Here is a 16,692-nt window from a genome sequence, read left to right on the forward strand (position 1 = left end):
AGGCGCTGGCCAAGCACCTGCCGTAGCTCTGTGGTGGACATCTAAGATGAGGTGAGTCTGGGGAGGGCGAAGAGAGGCTCGAGGGAGGATACGGGGGCGCGCAGGGGGCTCTCCGTGAGCTGGATCTCACCAACACGACCGTTCCCACCCCGCGCGAAGCGCCTACCAGCACGCCGCCCCTTCGCCTAGTGGCAGACCCCGTCCGGAGCACCCAGCTCCGACACCCTGCTGTGGCCTCTGTACTGACGCCACTGCCTGCTCCCCCTGCACTCTCGGCGCCCCCAAACCCCGCGCCGGGCCGGTGAGCCGGGCCAACGCTGCGCCGGTCCCCGCGCCCCAACCCCTGCACCTTCCCCACCGCCCTCCAGCAGCGCCCCGCCCCGCCCTTGCCACGCCCCCACGCCACGCCCCTTTCGAACCCCGGCCGGGCGCCGGCCCCTGCCACGTGGCCCGCTCGGCCCCACCCAAGTCCCCTGCTACCCCTGGGCCCCCTACCTCGGCCCCACACAGACTCCTAACGTTCCCCGCCCTGCCCCTCCCCGGGCGCCAGCCGCCCCTCGGCCCCGCCCCTGGCCCGGCCCCGCCCCGTGGGAGGAGGCGGGCGTGGGGAAGTCCGCGGGCTGGGCTGGGGTTTGGAGCCGCCTGGGCGCGCGGGCAGAAAGGCAGCCGCACCCGAGACGCCCTGGGCGCCGGGGGACAGCGCTGGGAGCAGGTAGCCAGGATGTTTCTGGAGCCCCAGGTAGGGCTGCGGCGCGTGGCAGGTGCGGGGCGGCGGGTGGCGGAGGCGGTGACGGGGACGCGCTCGCAGGGCAACCCCTTGATTGCAGTAGGACCGCGGGGCTAGGGATTCCTGCGCCGCCGAGCTGCGGAAGCAGGGCTCACCTCCCGGCAAGGAGTGCGGCCAGCCGAAGAACATCTTCGGCCAGGCCTGGAAGAAGCTTGCCCTTGGGAACCACTCTCTCTGTGGGTCCCCCCGGGCACCTGCTGCCATGTGGGCTGCGCCCAGGGCTCAGAACGGATGGGCAGCCCAGGCTGCCACTGCCTTGCCTGGCCCTCCTTGCGGAGGCCAGTGTTAGTCTACGGCTGAGCGGCACCTGCACAGCTGGTACGGACCCCTGTGGGGCGGATGGCGCTGGGAGGCAGGTGACAGCAGCCTAGCAGCAGGGCCGGCGGGAGGGTGGCTGCCCTGGGACTGGCACAGTCAGGCGTGTAAGAGACAAGACCACAGTGCATCCTTTGCCCGACTTGAGGGGCACAGAACCACCTGTTTGCCCTGGAGGAGACAGGGGGACTGTAACGAGGTGGGCACGTGGGTGGTGTGTATGTGTGTATGTGTGATGTGTGGGTGAGAGTGAGATTATGTGAAAACCGTGGGATGTTTAAATATGGGATGTGTGTGAGAGAGGGAGAAGCACGGAGTGGGGCAGGACACAGACACCTGTGTGTTTAAGGGCAGTGAGCCTCAGGCTAGGGCTTTGAGGGATGTGGGCCCCACGATGAGGGGCAGCTTCTTTTCTATAGGAAGGAATCTGAGAACCTGCCATGGAATTAATCCTGAGCATGAGGCAGTGTTGCATTTCCATGGCTGTTTATTACAGTTCTTCCTTTGAGATGATCAGGTGATGCGATTCAGGTGCTGCTCTTTAAGCCCTCTCAGCCTGGAGCTGATCAGTGTAGACCCAGGACCTCAGGGGCCGAGAAGGGGGCTGCAGCTGGGCTAAATCAGGCCCGGCTGTGCCCAAGAAGCAGGACTCATTCATTCTTTCACGGAGTCATTACTCATTTATTGAGCCCCTGCTGTGTGCAGGCACTGTGGATTCTGCAGGGAACCAGATACAAACCACAGCTCCTGTCCTCATGGCTTACCTTCTAGCAAGAGAGACAGGGGGAGAAAAAAAAGCACAATCAATAAATGAGATATGGAATGTTACATGGTGATAAGTGCTAAAAGAGAAAAAGTAAACGAATAGAAAATATCAAGGGTGCATCAGGCAGGATAATTTAGATTATCAGCAGTAGCTGAACAACCCCCAAAGCCAGGGGCTGATAACAACACAGTGTAATGTCCACTTATTGGCTTGTCCGTCAGGGGTTGACAGGGCCCCACCCCGAGCCTTCCTCTCTCAAGGACCTGGGCTGACAGGTCCCATGGCAGAGGGGGAGTGAGGCCCTTGCACTGACATTTCAGTGCCCCACTTCACAGTGCCACACGTCACTTCCAGTCACTGTTCTTGAGCCAGATGAGTCACATGGCCCCACTCAATCTCACTGGGACCAGCAGTGACCGTTCTGCTCAGCCTGGCGACATGTCCAGCGAGTTTGGTGCCCAGCACATTGACCACCAGTGTGGGGCTGCCTTGGGTAGGGCAGTCTGGGGAATCTTTCACCTGAGGACCTGCTGGACGAAAGGCAGGGAGATAGTGGCAGGGGGAACAGGAGTGCCTGGCAGGATGTCAGGCCAAGCTTGGAAGAGGAAGCTGCCCGTGTGTTCAGGCACCAGACTGGAAGCCGGTGTCAGGGGCAGGGCTGGTGAGGGTGAGAGGATAGTTTGGCCAGCTCAGGGGCTCAGCTGAGGGAGTGAGGAGGAGAGATGGCCCGATTTTATCACACTCTGAAGGTAAAGCAAGAGGCCCTGCTGATGGTGGAAATGGGTACAGATGGAGAAGAGGCAGCAACTCCAGGAAGGAGCAGTGGGGAAGGATGCAGGTGGAGCAGGTTGGGGCGGGGAGGAGGGGGAGCAGTTTGACACCTCCTGGGGCAGTGTCACCTGGCACTCGCGGGGAGTATGGAGTCCAGGGAGGGTCTGCCCCGGGTGCTGATGCGGAGCCCCAGCTTGCTCCATCCTGCGGGCTCTTGCCACCTCTTGGCCATGCTGCCTACACTTGTACCTGCCGGTTCACGACAGCCCGCCCAGGCGCCACGCCCCCATCTTGCTGGGCCTGCCTGCCGCTGGGGTTGGGGGAGCCTCGTGTGAGCTCCACCAGGGGAGGCAAGGGGCGTGGAGGGAGCCACAGCATCCTGTGTCCACCTGGCTGCCTTCTGAGGTGCTGGAACACTGGGAACAGTCGCATAACCACCAAGACAGGGACCACAGCGGTGCAGGGTCTGCACAGGCTGGGCCATCTAGGACAGCCACGTGGGGTATTGGCTTTGGCATGGGTAGGGTTTGACCAGAGAGATGGAGCTGAGGTACCTGTGGAAGCTACCTGCACCCTCCACACCTCTGGGCTCCTTGGGAGTCTCCCTCTGGGGAGTTGCAAGTAAGTGACCAGAAGAGGACTGGTCTCTCAGGGCTCTGGTATCAGTGAGACCTGTTATGTCTCCCTGTTATTCCTTCTCCTGACCCACTGGAAACTCCCTGGTTTGGAGTTTCCTTGGAAGCCCACCTCAAGTTCTCCCTGATGTCTCCCTACAGAGTTATACCCCCCACCCCGTGCCCCCTCAGCACCCAGGACAGGCATCTGATCCCGCGTCTCTCACACTGCACGGTGTTGTTACTGCTGCCTCTGGTAGCTGACATGGTGCTCTGTGGGCTCCTCCAGTCCCAAGTGTGTGGCACAGGTCACAGGACCACAGGGATGTTTGTCAGCTAAATAAGTGAGGGAAGAAAGAAGCAGACACAAGGGCTGGAGCGGCCCGCGGGGACTGCCCAGTTCTGCTTCCTTGTTTTACACATGGGGAGGCTGAGGCCCACGGGGGCTGCGGCTGGCCTGAGTTCAGCCAGGGGTCAGAGTTGGCCCCTTGACCACGATGTCCACTGTCCCAGGTTCTGGGCTGGCTGGAGCCCTGTGGATTCCAGGACAAGGGGAACCTGGAGGCAGACAGAATGGAGAGTCCTAGGTCTGGTGGGAGCATGTGGATGATGGCCTCTACTGGGGTTCTCCACTTCTTCTCCCTTGGAGCCCTGCTGCCCCCAAGGGCTCTGGCCCCGTGGCCTCAGGGCAGTTGGTGGGCCGTGGGGTTTCTCTGGCAAACCCTGCCCTGTGTCTCGGCCTCCAGTGGAACCACCCCCCTCACTGTCCTGCTCACCCCCGCCTGCCTGGCTGGGGCCAAGCCCACGGCATTTCCCAAAGGTCAGTGTGGCTGCCGCACAAGCTGCCCCCTGTCCATGGCAAGTGTGAGTCAGAGGCCCTGGGAGCCAGCTCTCCAGTCTCCTCTAACCCTCACAAGGTCGCTGTGCCAGTGACACAAGAGGAGGCTGAGGCTCCACAATGTAAGGCAGCACCATGAGCAGACCAGGCGTTCATCCTGGGGCTGGCTGACCCCAGAGCCTGGACCCCCTGCACACACCAGGGGCCTGTGCAGCATCCTTAGAAGAGGGAAGCGAGTTCCCAGGGGTGCCCAGCCCAGAGGGCAACATGGGGGGCTGTCCGGGGTATGTGACCAGGAAAGGGGGCTGTGAATCGGGTGGCTGACATGGGTGGCAGAGCGGGCCCATTGGGAATGTGTCCCTGGCCAGTGAAGAGCTGGGAAGCCCCAGGGCATGCACACATGCCCACACATGCAGATTCCTGGCTCACACCCCCTTCTCTTTCGCCACTGGAGTGAAAACACATTCCACATGGACTGAGTCGGGATGTTCCCTGAGGAGGTTGATAGGTAAGATATTGATCTTTAAAATAAAAAAATGTGTGTTAGGTAATTGATAATTAAACTCTCTTATTAGTTTGAACAGATTTTCAATTGGGCTCCCTGGAAAACCAAGAATGATTTAATTCATTTCTAATGTATCTTTTAAAAACTTTCTGATCTTACTGTTTTCTAAAAGGTACACAGCAGCTTTCAATAATAGCAGTTGTCCTTGGCTTGATCTTCATTTTAATGAAGAGGCCTCTGACGTTTTGCTGTGAAGTCTGAAATTGACCCTAAATTTCAAACAGATATTCTTCATCATGAGGTACACTTAATTCCCACGTTAAGTGCCAAGAGTGTACACCAAAAATGGATATTCATCCGAGGCTTTCCTATATCTGGCAAAATCATCAAATTCCTTTCCTCCTTGGACCTATTAATGTGTTGACTTATTAGCTTTTCTGAGCTAAATCATCCTGTTCCTGGAATAAATCCCACAGGGTCAGGCTCAATTGTGCTCTGAAATGCTGCTGAGTTCATTCAGCTGATATGTTGCTTGGGGTATTTTTCATCTATATTCATAGGTGAGAATTTATTCATACTTTTCTATTAGGGTAGATATTTGTCACATTTATAAATCATGGTTATGTTAGCTTCATAAAATGAATAGGAAAGGTTTTCAATATGAATTGTGTAGTTGAAATAGTTTAGATATCATATAAAATTATCTGACTCTCCAAGGCTTGAAATAATTCATTTTGGAAACTGGCTCAGCCGGGGCTTGCTTTTATTTTTCCCTGAGGTTTTAGTTGGCTGTGAAGTTACTTAATTTGTACTATGGTTATTGGTCCTTTTGGGTTCTAAATATTTTTAGCCTATTTTGGTTATTTATATTTCCTAGGTAATATCCCAGTTCGAAATGCTTTCAGGGCTTTTAGCACAGATTTATATCATCTATCCTTTTGAGGTTTCTTCTCCACATTAGCTTCTCTTTTTCATCCATCTTCCTCTCTTCATTCTTTGCTTCCCTCCCGTCCTCCCTCTCCCCCTTTCTGCTAGCTTCCTTCCTTTCTTCCTTTTGTTGATGAGAATTGCCAAAGGTTTATCTTTTAAAATTTTCACTTTCAAAAGAAAACCAACTCTTGAGTGTACAGCAAGTCCTACTGTCTTCCTTTCCTTAAATCCACTAATTTCTCATTTAGTAATTCCTTCCTCCTGTATGCTTTGCTGAATGTCTGTTTTGTTTAGAAGCTCTTTTTTTAGCTTTTTGAATCAAGTGCTTAGTTTGTTTTCATCCACCCCCCCTTTAATTAAAATATATTGAAATCTATGAATTTTTCTCTGAGTACAGCTTTGGACATATTGAATTTCATGGGATTTCTTCTAAGGGTTATTTTTCTGATGTGTCTGTAATTGGAGTTTTGATTGCTACTTGAACACAGACATGACTTAGGGAAGCTTTTTATTAAATGGGTGAATTTTTTTGGGGGTTCATCGTTTGTTTATTAATATCCAGACATATCATTCTGTCGCCTGTACATTTCCATTTGGGAACTCTATCAGGGTTTCATTGGTCATTTGATGTATGAGCAATGTGGGTGAGTACTCTTGGACAGAAGAACATGCCTTGCTGTTTTTAGGGCATGATATTTCACATATTTTTCTCTTTATGCTTCCATCCCCACGTCCTCAGAGAATGCCCTGCAGTATTTTCATTCCTTTCTACCATGCATCTCTTTGGGTCTGAATCGCATGTCAGGAATTGTAGAAAGTTCTAGTTGTTGTCCTGCCTGTTTCTGGTCCACGAAGAGCCCTATGCACTGTGCTTGGGCGCCGGGCCCATTTCCTGGGCACAGCGGGGCAAGCGTGTTCTCGGCAGTGTGCCTTTCACTTTCAACCCTTGGCAGAAAGAACCCGCCTGCAGGCTGAAGCATCGGGCTGTTCCTGGCTCTGCTTGGCCAGACCGTGTGACCTCAGGCTGTCCTTGGCCTCCTGGGCTGCAGCTCATCCCAGCAGCGGTCAGTAATGCCTTGGGGGGCGCTGTGGGGATGTGTAGGATGGCCCAGTAGGTGGAAACCTTCTGCGAGTGTCCTTATTGGCAGTGACACTGCCGGCTGTTTCAGGTCAGGCCTGGATCTGGCTGTCCAACACGGGGCCCCTCGGGTGCTCGTGCACACCTGACCCTCAGATCCTGCCCTGGCACCCCACAATGCTGTGCTCACTGGCCCCTCCATGCACTCTGCAAGCAGGTGGCTCTGGGCCAGGCCTTGTCCATCTCTCAGGGACCCTGGAAGTCTCCCTCCACCTGCCTTTGCCTTGCACCTGTCCTCCCTTCTCTGGAGCCTGCGCTGAATCCTGAGTTTCATAGCAGATCATGGTGGTCACACTCACCGGGGTTCACCACTTTGGAGCTGTAAGGCCTGGGGCTGATGACTTAAACCCTTGGGGCTTTGTTCCCTGTCTGGAAAATGGGATGACAGCTGCTGTGCCAGCCGTGTATGCAGAGGGGCGAGTGGGAAAGTGCAGTGCCCTGGGGAGGAATGGAGACAGCTGTGCTGCTGGTGCTCCTAGGGGCCAGCCAGTTCTAGACACTAGGGGGTGCAGGTCAGGCACGGGGCAGGAAAGCTGCTTGTGTACACAGCGTGTGCATAGGGAGCAGGAGATGTTTCTGTTTGAGGGTCAGGACACGTGTCCAGGTCCTGTTTCTGAGAGGCCGTGGCCACTGGACAGGCTGTGCTGTAGGGAGCTGGGTGCCTGCTGCTCTCCACCCTGAGGCTGGCACACACAAACCTCCAGCCCCTGCAGAGCAGCAGGATCCCAGGGGTGCCACTCTGGGTGTCTGCCAGGAGGATGACAATTCAGGCGAAGGAAATGGATTTTTATTTGTTTTTAAACACAAAGGAAAACGTTGTTCAGCCTAATTAGATGTCATTTAAACATGAAAGAACTGTACGTTCTTCCCCCCGCCCCCCCCCCCCCAACCCCTGCACCCCCAGACAGCCTGCAGGGTGGAATAGAGGCCACTGTCTACTCAGGCCTGAGTGTGGTTTGTCTCTCCAGCCCCTCCAGCCCTAGGGGCCCAGCCTCCCTGTCTCTCAAGGACCCTCAGCTCTGACCCAGTTCCCTGTTGTCCTGCTGGCTCACAGCCATGCCCGCTGCTCCTTGGGGTCCTTCCTGTGTTGGGTACCGGGAGAGCCTGGGTCAGATGTCCCCTTCTGGAACCTGGGGTTCTGACAGGAGGCAAATTTTTGCAGACTTTTTTTTTTGCCCCAGATTTTGCTTCACATACTAAGCACCAATCTTAAGTGGACGCCCTGTAGAGGAAGGAGATCCAGAGGTGGGATTTCAGTGGAGGTGAGGGGCTGCACAATGCCCTCCTCGGTGGCACTTTGAGGACAGGAGTGCCTCCCAAGTCTATCTCATCTTCCTCCCCCTTCTGGCTGAGGCTGTGCCCAGCTCAGCCTCCAGGAGTCTAAGAGTCACCTGCCCACATGCAGGAGTGCACAGTGATCCTTGTGGAATCTGAGGCCATGGGGGGAATGGGGAGGCCCTGAGCACCATCCTCCTGCCCTGGGGGCCCTGAGTGGGAGGTTGGCATGCCAGCAGCCTGCCCGCCAGGAAAAGGGCAAGGATTCTCTGAAATCCTACCTGCTCCTCCCTGGGCCTCTCAAGGCTCAATAATGGGATGGTTATTGGTGGACAATGACATTTTGTCCCTCGAGCAGCCACCAGAAGAAGCTGACCGGGCAGAAAGGGAACGAAGGAGGAGGAGGAAACCCGGACTCGGCAGAATCAGTGTTTAGGAGGGTGAAGAGGAGATGGCAAGATTCCTTTAGTCAATTCAAATAGGATTTGGTAATAGGAAAGAATTCAGAAGGAGAAAAAAAAATGAATCATGCATCTGTAACAAAGCTTTAATTGTTGGCATCTCTCCGAGGCCGGGCCTTTGTGGAGAAGGCGCCGAGGTGCTGCGTGGCTCCATTCCCATGGCAGCCACCTCCTGGCTGGAGTCCAGCCCACAGCCCTCCGCCAGCCTCCGGGACTGCCCTGGCCGGCCCAGAGGGTGCACGGAGGTACATACGGCTCTTCTTCCGGGCATTTGTGAATATGATTTCTTGAAGCTTGGTTTCTGTGGAAAATGCCACCCTTCGCCCTCATTCCCCACAAGATCCATCAGGCTGGGAGGATGGGAGCTGCACAGCACCCTGCCTGCAAGGATGGGGCTAGCCATGCCCTCCTGAGGGCTTCCCTGCTGGGAGGGCCACGGGGGTGCAGGGGTGAGGACTGATGAAGCCTCTCCACAGAGGCATGTCACCCCTGCCACTCTCCACCCCAGTAGAGCAGCCACCTCAAAGGTAGAGCCAGTTCTTTTATTTAAAATTTTTTTCAAAACAGTTTAGCCATGCTGCAAGGCTTATGGGATCTTAGTTCCCTGACCAAGGACTGAACCTGTGCCCTCAGCAGTGAAAGCACTGAATCCTAACCACTGGACACCAGGGAAGTCCCCAGAGTCAGTCTACTTGCCCAGAAGGAGAGGTGGCTTCCCCCTACTTTCTCCCTGCCTGCATCAGGGGCCCAGCGGCTATCCAGAGTGTATGTCCAGAGGGGAGAGGGCCCCCAGGGAAGGGTCAGGAGAGGGGCAGCACCAGCCCCCATATTGAGTCTAGAAAGGTGGTGGGGACCCTGGAGAAACAAGTGTCCCTGGGGCCTACTAGTGTCCTGCAGTTCTGACTCCACGGAAACCAACAGGTACTAAGCCTGTCCCGAGCGTGGTGGCCTCAGGTGACACTCAGTACCACCTGCGAAGTCCCTGCGGGAGGTGCCAGCGTATAGGGGAGGTTGCTAGCTCTCAGCTCAGGGGTGGCCAGGTGTCACTCCCAGCCTGCTGGACCCCCAGCCCATTTTTGCAGCCAGACCCTGAGTTTCTTTAGTATGTGGTCCTGGCAGACAAGACGAGGCTTGCAGGAGCTTAAGAGACACATTTGAGCTGAAAGGTAGGAAGATCTGAAAGCCAGGAATTGGGGAGGGGAAGACCCACCCCCAGGAGAGAGCTGTCTGCCTACTTGTGTCTGAATTCAGGCTGGCAGCTGCTCTCCTGACCTTCTCTTCTTCCTCTTCTGGAGGACTGATCTCCTTTTAACCCATAATATCACATCCTTATCTGTGTAGTCACTGTGCATCCCAGCCACAGCCTGCCCCAAGGGGCTCAGTGGGCCCAGAGACCCAGTTTCCTTCATTGGTAGCTCTCCAAGGTGTGGGCGGGTCCTTGGTAACACTTGTGAATGAATGAATGAACGAGTGAATGGTCAGTTGGTCAAGGAGTGAGGGCTCTGTGGAACACCCATCTCTTACCCATCTCCAGCACAAATGACATCAGAGAACCAGACAGTGAGCCCTAGAAGGGTGAAGGGCTCCATTTTGCAGATGTAGGAGGCCCAGCCTCAGCTGCCCCGAGGATCCCAGCAGAAGTCCCTAGGCCAAGCAGCCAGCATGGATCTTTCCCTAACTGTGGCTTCTGAGTGCTGATGGGGCTACTGCCCTGCTCCCACCAAGCCTGGGTTTTTCTGGAACTGGGATGAAACCAGAGACAGCCCCACGTATACACTCATTCTGAAATCTCTGCCAAAGGTTGCCCTCTTGGTTGAGTGGTCCTCCAGGGTGGGGGGCCAGGGCTGGCACCCAGTTTACCCCCAGGAGCACTTGCTCTCGCTCTCCTCCAGTCAACAGAGGGGAGACTGGCAAGATGTGTAATTTTCAGTTGCTAATTGTGATGCCCTGCAGCTTGCTGAGCTAAAAATAGTCTCCATTTTGTTGAGTAGGTTAAAAAATAGAAGCCCATGTGCTGCCTCCAAAAAAGCACCCCTTGCAAAGCCTGGCAGAGGCGGGGGGCTGTGGTGCCCCTCCTCCACCTCCCAGCAGCTCCCTGGGGGCTCATGCAAGATGGGCCCTCAGGGCCATTTTTGTCCCCGTTTTCCAGGAAGCTGGGATGCTTAACTTGGCATCCATGGATGAGCTTCCGGGAGCCCGTCAGTCCCTGAAATTTTATGCAGAAGGTCGTGGGAAGGTGCACTTATCCGTGTGCTCAGGGCGAGGGCCTCAGTGTTCATCTGATGCTCAGAGGGTCAAACCCTGGCCAGGCACAATGACAAGCTGGAATGACAGTCTCCAGATGGAGCAGGGAAGTGGGGCAGGCAGGCCTGGGCACACCTACTCACCGCCACCTGCCTGGGCAGCCTTGTACAAGTCCTGCGCACTTGGCACCCTCATCTAAGAAATGAGCATCTCCACACTGCCCTCTGTGGGTTGGGGGAATTGCACTGGATGAGATGACACACCCAGCACCTGTCTGGGCTCCCAACTCCCAGTGATAAACATCTCAAGTACAAAAGGTTAGGACTTCCCTGGTGGTCCAGTGGTTAAAATGCTACACTTCTACTGCAGGGGGCATGGGTTCAATCCCTGGTCGGGGAACTAAGATCCCATGTGTGGCACGGCCACACACACACAAAAGTAAATTAAAAAGAATATATAGAAGAATATATAGAATATGTATAATCAAAGAAAGCTTATCCCTGCTTCTCCATTTAGAAACTTCCAGAACTGCAGACTCCAGGATTGAAAGGAGCCCTATATTCTGACTGTACCCTGGGAACCTGGCCTAGACAGCTCCTCCCCTTCAGAGCTGAATGGAGGCCTGACATTGTTCTGTCCAGCTGCATAGGAGTCTGTCCCCTTCCTGGGCTGTTGACCTCCCTCTTAGCTGGGCAGAGCCAGTGGACAGTTATTCCTGGAGCCACCCTCTGACTCTCCTCCCTCTGGGGCTGAGAAATGGGTGACATGCAGATCCCCCTGGGGTGGGGGCCATGCATGCCCATTGGGCAGTGCCTTCCCTTTCCTGGGATGCATCCTGAGAGCAGAGTTGCTCTTAGGAACAGGTAACTGGGCATCAGAGGCCAGGAGGCTGGAGGACCCCTGAGAGCCCACAGGTGGGGTCCCTCCCCAGTGGCTCCTGAAGGTTGAGGTCTCTGCCCCCCCTCCTGCCCCACCTCCTGCCCCAAGTCCCTTCCCTCCCACCCCGCCTTCCTGCCCTGCCTTCCCACCCCACCTTCCTGCCCGGCCCTTCCACCCTACCTTCCTGCCCAGAGCTTGGGGGATCGAGCCAGGGGGCTGACTAGTGCCCCACAGGCCCTGCTCCTGGGCAGGGACCATCGCCTCCCAGGGCTGGGAGGCAAGAAGTGAGGCAGGAGCAGACCTCAGGTGTGGGAACACCTCCAGGAGGGTGTGCAACGTTGCCCCAGACAGTCAGGAGCATGCACAACCCTGCACATGGATGCTGCAGTAATTGGATTTTTGTCTAGAGTCAGTGTCACTTACATTCTTTACCCAAGTATGTTTAAGTAAATCGTTTGTGATAGCTTCAGCTGTGGAAGTCTTTTACGAGACCACTGGGCAGGGTTAGGCCTCCCCCCAAGGCCTTGTTGGGTCTCTCATACCAGAAGCAGGAAAAGCACTTGGGAAAGGCCTTTAGCCAGGCCTGGAAGAGGTTGCGAGTGGAGGATGTGAGGATGTGCGAAGGAGTACATAAGCCATGGGCTCATCCGGGTACACGGAGCGGGCTCTGGCCATCTTAGTAAGGCCAGCAGCCCTGGGCCTCTGTCACAGCTGCGGCTCCCAGAGGTGCAGGGTCTCTGAAGGCCCTCTTGGGCATAGCTGGAGTTTGTGAGTGGAAGGACTGTGCCTCAGGTCACAAAAGCTGTATACATGTGCACATGTGGGTGTCTGGTTTTTGCATGCATGTGGCCAGCAGCAGATACCCTCCTCCTGATTTCACTGCCTAATGAGGAGGCATGGACTCCCCTGTACTAGGGCCACATTAGAAGGCATATAGCAGTGAGTGGCCCCCAGATCTCTAGCTAAAGTCTCTTGAAGACGTTGCAAAAGAAAATTTCGTTCCTAATCTTCGGCGGAAGAGTCCTAAAACCCCTTTTTTCCCACCTTTGCCGGTATCTCTCACAGCACAGGGGCTGCCCGAGGTCTCCTCTTACTCCCCGACTGTGCCTCCCTCACCCCCTGGCCCTCAGGCCAGCAGTTTCTATGTCCTTGATACTTTGGTGCACTGTGTTTCTTAGAAGGTGTGCACGCGTGTGTGTGTGCGCGTGTGTGCAGGGCAGCTGCACGTACTCTGAAGCTAAGCTTTTTGGCTGAGTCCCTAAAATGGGCCTTCGACCTGAGTTACATGGACGCAGTGTGCTGTGTGTGCACTTGCATCCGATTCTTTGTGACCCCCTGGACGGTAGCCCGCCACGGTCCTCTGTCCCTGGGATTTTTTCAGGCAAGAATTCTGGAACGGGTTGCCATTTCCTACTCCAGGGGATCTTTCTGACCCAGGGATGAGCTCCTGCTTATACCCTGTGGGAAGGATCCCGTGTTCACAGAGTCCTTGGCCTGGCTGAGCAGTACCTAGGGGACAGCGTTTACTTTCTGAACAATGACACCCCTAGTGTGTGAGCTCTTGTTCTAGGCTGAAGACAGGCTCCTTGTGGTTCTCCCCCCGCAATACATCCACACCAGGAAGTTCGGGGACCAGTATCTTGTCTGACAAACACGGCCAGGGCTCACACAGATGGAGTAACTTGCCCCAAACCAACATCTGGAGGGAGGCCTGGACCCAGGTCGAAGGGTGTCGGCTCCTAAGCCCTGACCCTCGGGGCACTTAAGAGCCGCTGGGTCTCATTCAGATGTGGGGGGTGGGGGCAGGGGTGTGTGTGGAAACCAGAAGAATGGCTGCCCTTCTCTGAACTCGGCCTCCCTAAAGATGGAGGCAAGGCTAAGGTGCGAGCACTTTACTGGGGAGCTGGCCCTGGGACACAGGAGGGAGGAGGGAGAGCAGCCAGATAACGGCGCTGAGTTCTGATGGTCCGCCTTACCGCAGTCTTTGGAGGCCCTGTGAAGCCTGTGATCTGAGTCTGCCTGGGGTTTTCACCTGGCTCCCTGCGTTCGGCTGGTTGTGCGCATGCGCACACCCACACCCCGGGGGGGCGGGGGGACGGCGGGGAGCCACAGGGTCTCCCTGCCAGCTCCCAGCCCACCCTCGGCACCCAGTGGTGCCCTCAGTGCCACCACCTGGCTGGTCACTGAAATGCAGGGCGTTGAGTCCCAGCCCAGGCCCGCCGGGTCATGCCTGCACTTGACCTGGACGTGCTTGTGCCTTTGAAAGTTGAAGCCTCCAGGTGACAAGAGCATCTCTGCTCTCGGTGCTGCTCATCCCTCCGCTGCTGCTCTGTCCTGCTGATGGCTGTGAGGCTGCAGGTCAGGAGTGGTGGCGGGCGGTGCTGGGTGCCACCGAGGCAAGGCACAGATGCAAGTGGCACACAACGGCCCAGGTACCACTCCCAGGGACATGTTTTCTCATCTAGCCTTCATCCCTACCCAGCGAGGGAGGAGGCGCAAGAAACTCTACGGCCCATTTTACAGCCGAGGAAACTGAGGTTCAGAGCGGCTCAGAGGTTTCCCTATGGTGTGGAGACCGTGTCTCCTGACTCCAGCCTGGACTCTCTCACTGGCTCCCAGTATTGAAACCGCAGGAGAGGACTCAGCAGGTATGTGTGTGGAGGTCACAGGTGAGGGTGCAGGCAGGGAGTGCTAACGGAATGTAGTTTCTAGGAGGCCGGGGGCTGGGCTGGACCATGGTGTAGGGGTAGCTGGTGTCTGGCTCTGGAGGGCCAGGACAGCCTGCGGTCAGGCAGTGGGGCAGCCCAGGAGGGGTGGAAAGAGGGCAAGGCAACAGTACAGCCACAGGAAGCCCTTGTGCCTCCTTGCTTGGCCTACCCGGCCCTCCTGACCTACAGCCAGCCTGCTAGACACTGCTGGTGGCAGGGTATCCAGGCAGTAGCAGAGGGCCCCTCAGGCTCAGCCTTTGCCTGACCAGACCTCCCTGCCTGCTCCCGGCCCACCCTCGGCACCCACGGTGCTGCTCTGCGCATGCAGAGGCACCTGGCACCCTCTGAGGCTTGGCCACAGGACTCTGGGCCCAGTTCCAGGGAGGACCCTCTTCCTCCATAGTGCCCCTGGAGAGCCGGGTAAACGCATGTGTGAGACAGACAAGTGCTGACACACGACAGCTGGCGCTGCACTCAGTGCCAGTTCGCTCCCAAGCTGGCAGGAGTGCCCGCTCCCCCCTGCTCCTGGGCCTGCCCTCATGCCCACCTGCGCCTATGCGAGAGGTGGGAAACTTGAGGGCCAGGCTTCCGAGAACCAGTGAATCACTTTCATCGGCCTGACTGAGTTGATTGCATCTATAATTAGAAGGTGCTGGCCTTCCTGCCAGAACAGAGGAAGAGCTGTAAGGAGTCAGAGGAGGCAGTGCAAGTCCGTCTCCCACTGCCCTTAAAAGGCCTGCTGCCTTGTCCAGACCAGTACCAGCTGACTTGGGCCAGAGGTGCAGGTCCCCTGGGAGCTCCATCATTGTCCCCCCAACCCTAGCCCCGTCTTCCCCCTCCCTCGTTCTGGCCTCTGGAGGCTTCCAGAGAGCTCCACCAGTGTCTGAGTCTGCAGCTTTGAAGCAGGTCTGGCTGTAGGCAGGCGCAGCGGAGGCAGGAGAGAGGCTCTGTGTACTTGTTACTTTGCCTTTTCACCTGGAAAGCCTTGAAAAACACCAGTGCCCAGGCTGTACCCCCACCAGTTGGAATTGTTGCGGTGGAAGCTGGGCAAAGCGGTTTTCTAAATTCTCCAGGTGATTGTTATGCAGCCACCAGAGGCACTGACCTAGGTGAAGCTGGTCTCATCACTTGGAGGCTAAAACTTTGAAACGGACAAACACATCCAGGGAAAGTGCGGTCATGACCTGGCAGGCCTGGGCTGGGACTCAGTGCCCTGCATTTCAGTGATCAGCCAGGTGGTGGCGCTGTGGGTTGGGCCACACCAGGTGCAGCAGCTGCTGCTGTTTAGTTGCCAACTTGTGTTGGCCTCTTGCAACCCCATGGACTATAGCCTACCAGACTGCTCTGTCCATGGAATTCTCCAGGCAAGAATACTGGAGTGGGTTGCCATTTCCTTATCCAAGGGATCTTCCCGACCCAGGGATTGAACCTGAGTCTCCTGATTGGCAGGTGGATTCTTTACCACTGAGTTACCAGGAAAGCCCACACTAGGAGCAGAAAAGCTTTCTAAAGGAGAGGATCTGAAACTTCAGAGAGCAGTGAGTTCTGACTCAGGGGAAGGTGCACTGCTGCCACCGACAAGTTCTTGGTGGTGCTGACCCTGCGGCTCCAGCTTTGCATTTGTTTTAGAGCATCCCTGCAGGGTCTGACTCCCCGGGGGCCTGTGTGGCTAGAATGGCCTGTGTGGGGCATAGAGTAGGAACATGTGTGGGAGTTTGTTCCTCAGGTGGGAGGTGGTACCGTGTTCTAGTGTGCAGTGCTTTACCCAAGTGAGCACATTCCATCCTCCCAGCATACCTCTGAAATAGTGTTCCCCATGCCCATTTACAGATGAGGTCATTAAGGCTCCTAGAGGTTGAGGGTCCTGATAAAGCCACAAGTGGCTGATCCGGGCACAGACGCAGGCCTGCCTGACCACCTTTGCTGCCATCCTGGCCCTGTTGCAATCGCTCCCATCTTGAACTCTTCTCTGTGTCTTCCAACACCTCCATGCCTTCATCATCACCACCTACTGAAGGTTTATCAGACTTGTCAGTGGCAGCTCTGAAGCCCTCACTGTATCTGCTTCCTCGGATTATCTGCTGTGTGACCCTGGACAGTTACTTGGCCTCTCTGTGCCTTGTCCTCATTGGCAGCATGCAGAGAGTGGCGTTTGCTCCCTTGGGGTTATTGTGAGGATGAATGAGATGATTCAACTCTGGCAATAGTGTCACTGGTGACGCATACAAAGTACTCAGAGTTTTAGCTACTGTTATTTCATTAAAAAAAAACTTATTGGAGTATAGTTGATTTACAAGGTTGTATTAGTTTCTGCTGTACAGCAAAGTGAATCAGTTATACATATACCTATATCCACTCTTTTTTTAAGATTCTTTTCCCGTATAGATCATCACTTAGTATTGAGCTGAGTTCTCTGTGCTATATAGTACATCCTTATTAGTTATCTGTTTTACATATAGTA

General features: G+C 55.6%; 1 protein-coding gene across 1 annotated transcript in view; it reads left to right on the forward strand.

Moving 5' to 3' along the window:
- Positions 1-612: 612 nt before the first annotated feature.
- The window catches only part of RASGEF1A (RasGEF domain family member 1A), a 36,833-nt gene continuing 20,753 nt past the window's right edge, over positions 613-16,692 (forward strand). Inside the window, exon 1 of the mRNA XM_005906266.3 lies at positions 613-739. Within this exon, the coding sequence (XP_005906328.1) occupies positions 722-739 (18 nt within the window). The 5' untranslated portion in view covers positions 613-721. The remainder of the gene's footprint in view (positions 740-16,692) is intronic.

This window comes from Bos mutus, chromosome 28 (assembly GCF_027580195.1).
Source record: "Bos mutus isolate GX-2022 chromosome 28, NWIPB_WYAK_1.1, whole genome shotgun sequence".
Classification (NCBI taxonomy): domain Eukaryota; kingdom Metazoa; phylum Chordata; class Mammalia; order Artiodactyla; family Bovidae; genus Bos; species Bos mutus.